Source organism: Jaculus jaculus, chromosome 19 (genome assembly GCF_020740685.1).
Source record: "Jaculus jaculus isolate mJacJac1 chromosome 19, mJacJac1.mat.Y.cur, whole genome shotgun sequence".
NCBI classification, from domain to species: domain Eukaryota; kingdom Metazoa; phylum Chordata; class Mammalia; order Rodentia; family Dipodidae; genus Jaculus; species Jaculus jaculus.
In genome coordinates this window covers 56,608,272-56,613,313 of record NC_059120.1, presented here as the reverse complement: position 1 = coordinate 56,613,313, position 5,042 = coordinate 56,608,272, and the positions used below count along the sequence as shown (strand labels likewise).

Sequence of the window (5,042 nt, the reverse complement as noted above, 5' to 3'; positions counted from 1 at the left end):
GGTCCTTGGGCTTCATAGGCAAGTGCTTAACTGCTAAGCCATCTCTGCAGCCCTGAAATGTGTTGCTTTTCACAGGCTTTTGAGTATGTTGGATGGTTTGGGAAACACAATTCAGGAAGCGTCAAGATGCCTTTACTCCCTTGAGAACTGGCCTGTGCTTGTGTTTCTAGGTGCTGAGTTCACAGAGAAGCAAAAGCTGACGGAAGGAGCGAATTGTGGGACTTTGAGCATTTATTATTTACTGCAGTCCGTATTCACGGGCTTGGCCCTAACACCGGGGGTGAACTCAGAGTCTCTGCGTCAGCAACAGTCCCTCGGGAAGAGGCTCTCAGCATACGTCTAAGCTTGCTCTGAGCCCACTGGAAGGGCAACCTCCTTCTCAGCCCCACGGGGAGATATGAAAGAGCCCAGCGTCGGGGAGATTCATGGACAGGTGCGGTCAGGTCTCTGGGTGGTGAGGAACGTGGGGGCAGCTGTCTCTCTCTCTTTCTCCTGTGACATGCTCCAAGGGGCCTCCGGGGTGCTGGAGGTGGGCTGCGTGCATTTTGGCAGTCACTGCCCTTCAGGATGCTGCTTGTCTGCACAGAGGAAGTCCTCTGTTCGTGCTTGGGCGGGCTGGGCTTCCTGGACCTGCCCCGGGGCTGGGGAAGCAGCGTGCTCCGGCCGCTTCTCCTGTTGCTCCAGGGGCTCCGGCAGCCGCCCTCTCTTCCCCTCCGGCAGCTCGGCCCCCTCGGCCTGCTCTTGACCACGCTGCTCCTCCGAGGGTCTCTCCTCTGCTTCCGAGTCGCCCTGCAACGGCTGCTCCCTGGACTCCTGCCCTTGCGTAAGCGGCTCATCCAAGTGTCCCGGGTCCTGATGCTCCTCGCGCTCTGCCTGTTGCTTTTGCTTCTGTCCCAGGTTCAGTTCCGGCTCCTCCTGGGGCTTCTGGTCCTGCCCCAGGTCCAGCTTCGGCTCCTGCGGCTTCGGACGGTGCTTACGACCCAGGTCCAGCTCGGGCTCCTGTGGCTTCTGTTTCTGCTTCTGCTTCTGCTGCTGTCCGACGTGCAGCTCCTGATCTCGGGGCTCCCGGTGCTCTTGCCATGGCCCCAGCTGCAGCTCAGGGTCCTGCGACTCCCCACGCTGTGGCTGCTGTCTCCACTCCTGCTCTTGTGGCTTCTGGGCCTGCCGTCCCACGCATAGCTCTTGGTCTTGCCCCGGTTTCTGCTGTTCCTCTCCCAGAACTGCTTCCTGCTCCTGAGGCTCTTGTCGCTGGTGACCCAGGTGCAGTTCTGGTTCCTGAAGCTTCTGCTTCTGGTGTTGTCTCACATGGAGTTCCTGTGGCTCCTGGCACTGCCCCACGTGCAGCCCCTTCTCCTGTGGCTCCTGACTCTGTCCCAGGTGCAGCCCCTTCTCCTGTGGCTCCTGACTCTGTCCCACGTGCAGCCCCTTCTCCTGTGGCTCCTGACTCTGTCCCACGTGCAGCCCCTTCTCCTGTGGCTCCTGACTCTGTCCCACGTGCAGCCCCTTCTCCTGTGGCTCCTGACTCTGTCCCAGGTGCAGCCCCTTCTCCTGTGGCTCCTGACTCTGTCCCACGTGCAGCCCCTTCTCCTGTGGCTCCTGACTCTGTCCCACGTGCAGCCCCTTCTCCTGTGGCTCCTGACTCTGTCCCACGTGCAGCCCCTTCTCCTGTGGCTCCTGACTCTGCCCCACGTGCAGCCCCTTCTCCTGTGGCTCCTGACTCTGCCCCACGTGCAGCCCCTTCTCCTGTGGCTCCTGACTCTGCCCCAGGTGCAGCCCCTTCTCCTGTGGCTCCTGGCACTGTCCCACGTGCAGCCCCTTCTCCTGTGGCAGCTTTGTGCACAGCTCCTCTTCCTGCTGCTCCCCCTGCTGCTGCTGGAGCTGCTCGCACTGGTGCTGAGGGCTTGGGTGTTTCTCCTTGCGTTCTGAGGGGCCCTTCTCCAGGAGCTCAGAGGACCCCTGGTGGCACAAGGCAGGTGGCAGAGTGGGCTGCTTTGTTTGTTCCGGCTGGGTATGGGCTGGAGGAGACACCGTCTTGAGTTCCTGAATGACAGTCTTGGGGACAGTCACTGGCAGTGTGTGTTGCTGGGACATCTTGGGAGCTGCTATAGGTCCACCTGAGAAGCAAGAAATTCGCAGGAGTAGAAGGGGTGGATGAGCGTCTGGAAGTTGACAGCAGCCCCTGGGTTCTCAACGCCCCTTCACTCGGCTAGGATGGGAGATTCCCACTCTCAGAAGCAGGAGCGAATGAACAGTGAACGGGGATGGAGAAGGGAAAAGAAAGGCACTCCTTTTTTAGCATAGGAACATTTCTCCAGAGCCTTCTGTTAAGGGTGGCCTAGGAGACATTTAACCTGCCTAGCCCTAGCTTATGCCCTTATGTTTGACCTCCAATGAGAATGGAGAGAGATATGTGGGGAAAGGAAGGTCTCTGAAGTCTCATGAGTCCTAGAAACCAAGAGTCTGTGTTAGAGGGCAGCCGACAGATCATGGCAGCATGTTCAGATTGGAGTCACCTAACGTGTCCCCAGCCTGTCTCCCACTGAAAGGCTCTGCGTGCCTGGACCAGACACATACTGCTCCTCTGGCTCTCAGAGTTCTCTGTTAAATCACCGGGCTGGCCAAGGTAGCTTAACAGTTCCTTCCTTTCATGAGCCTCTGAGCTTCAGCTAAAGACTTGTGCTGAGGCCAGGACTCAGGAGAACAAGCTCCCACTCTGGGCCGCCGTCCTGCCGCCCTGAGTCCCAGAGCTGAGAGCTGCTGAGGGTTTGCTCCTGGGAGTCCTGCACCTCTCAGCCCCTCTCACTACCTATCCCTCGCCAGCCTGGGTGTCCCCACATGGAAAGTTCTGGCATGAAAGGGGGTCCAGCTGAACGTAGACCCAGAGCCATGCCCATCCCCACCCCACCCCTGGTGCCCAATGCCTGCTATGTTGTGGTCTTACTGGAGACCCTCCAGCCTCAACCCTGGCCCCCAGCAGTGGACACTCACCAGACTCGCAGACGGAGGAGACAGAGGCTTCCAGCGGGTGCTGAGCCGAGGAAGGGCCAGGCCCTTTTATACCATTCCTGCCCGGCCTCCTTCCCAGGCTGGAGGTGGTGGACAGGTTTTACCACTTGAGCTGGTCAACTTCCTTTAGCTCCTTTCTGACTCACCATAGGTGTCTCGGGTAGCAAACCCCTCAGGGCTCCCTTTTTCCAGCACCCATCTGGCTAGAAGGTTATTGGGGCTTAGCCATTCCTATGCTGACCATCTGACCTGGGCTCAGAGGAGGTGAGGAGGAAAAGCTACTGTTTTGTGACCTGAGGCAAACTGACTCTCGGACTCCTGATGCTGATGGGCTTAACATTGTTAGGCTAAGAGAGTCAATTCTTTTTTTTTTTTTTAATTTTTTTTTGTCTATTTTTTATTTATTTATTTGAGAGCGACAGACACAGAGAGAAAGACAGATAGAGGGAGAGAGAGAGAATGGGCGCGCCAGGGCTTCCAGCCACTGCAAACGAACTCCAGATGCGTGTGCCCCCTTGTGCATCTGGCTAACGTGGGACCTGGGGAACCGAGCCTCGAACCAGGGTCCTTAGGCTTCACAGGCAAGCGCTTAACCGCTAAGCCATCTCTCCAGCCCAAGAGAGTCAATTCTAAGAGCATAGAATGAAAAGTGTTCTGGGAATATCTAGTCACTTCTGAAGGGATGTGTGGTGTGGTGTGGTGTTCTATTGAGCTATGAGCCGGTCCGCACTCACAACATATCAGTAACTCTACTTGGTAGGGGCGTCAACTCTGTCTGGAGGACAGTCCAGCTTTAGACCACATAGAAGAGAATAGAAGGTTCCACCACTTCCACCATGTGCCAAAGGCTGCCCCTTCTCAAGAAGGCCATGCTCCTGAAATCCCCAAAGTGTGGGTCGCTCTAAGCAAGGAGAACAGGATTGTGGAGAAGACGTGATGTGGACATCATTTTCGTGGTGATAAACACTTTCTGTAATTATTTCTGGAAATGCACAATGCTGGCAGAGCCCACAAGCAAGTCATCCATTTCCAGCTTTAAACATCTTCTGAAATGCTTTCGAAGGTGACTCTGAGCATGTCCCTGCCCATGACAATGGTGACCTGGCGCTGGGAATGAAATGCAGATCACTGCCATGGTCTACATGGCCCGGGCTTACCTGGCTCCTGCCTTTTTTTTTTTTCTGGGGCTCTGACCCATGCCACTCCCTCCCAAACAACTACCTCCCTGAGGGTCCTCAGTTGTCAGGGCAACTCCAGAACTCCTGGCCGCAGGGCAGAGGCTCTCCCTTGGCTCCCATTTGCCGTTAAGCTTCAGTGGGAATCACGGAACTCGCCGAGAACCTTCCCTGACTGCCCTAGCGGGTGGGTTCTCTCTGCTTTACTTCGTGTCACTAATAAAAACACAGCTATTTTATTTTAACTTATTCACTTGTTTATTATCTGCCTCTCCCTTGGGAGAGTAAGCTGTGTAGGGATAAGCGTATACCTGGCTTGTGTTCCACTGACTCCGGAATCCACCAAAGCCATCACATACTAAAAAGGTGATCGATATGAATTAAGCAGTGAGTCTCCCAACATGGGGATTTTAGTGTTAACATGGTTGTGTATGTATGTATGTATGTATGTGTCCTTGTGTATGCTGGAAAAATAAAACTGAATTGTGATTTTTCTGTTTTTTTTTTCCTTAACAAGTTATTTTATGAACCTCATTTATATTCCTTTATGACAATTGACAAGGAAAATTTACAATAATACAAAGACAATAATTCATTTCTGGGGTTACTTTTGAGTAATGCCCCAATTCTCCATAGTCCTTCTGACAGCCGTCTCTCTCTTTTTGTTCCCAAGCTTATCTAATGTTGCCACGTTCCTGAGGCTCAATCGACAGTGATGGACGGAGGAACGCGCGAGGCTCCTCAGGCCTCCGGAATGCTGTTCCTCTGATCCTCTCAACTCCTGATCCCACCCAGGAGGGGACATCACGCTGCTCCCCCATTCACCCAAGCCTGGACTACGTCATTTCCCCACTTGCCCCC

At 54.8% G+C, this 5,042-nt stretch overlaps 1 protein-coding gene across 1 annotated transcript; it reads right to left on the bottom strand.

Annotated features, from left to right (window-relative positions):
* Nucleotides 1-552: 552 nt before the first annotated feature.
* On the bottom strand, nt 553-2,091 carry Ivl (involucrin). The gene has a single exon (XM_045138008.1). The coding sequence runs from the start codon at nt 2,089-2,091 to the stop codon at nt 553-555; it is 1,539 nt and encodes a 512-aa protein (XP_044993943.1).
* Nucleotides 2,092-5,042: the final 2,951 nt, after the last annotated feature.

Bases quoted from the DNA above. Each gene is read 5' to 3' on its own strand.
- Ivl (XM_045138008.1), bottom strand. From the start codon at position 2,091: ATGTCCCAGCAACACACACTGCCAGTGACTGTCCCCAAGACTGTCATT.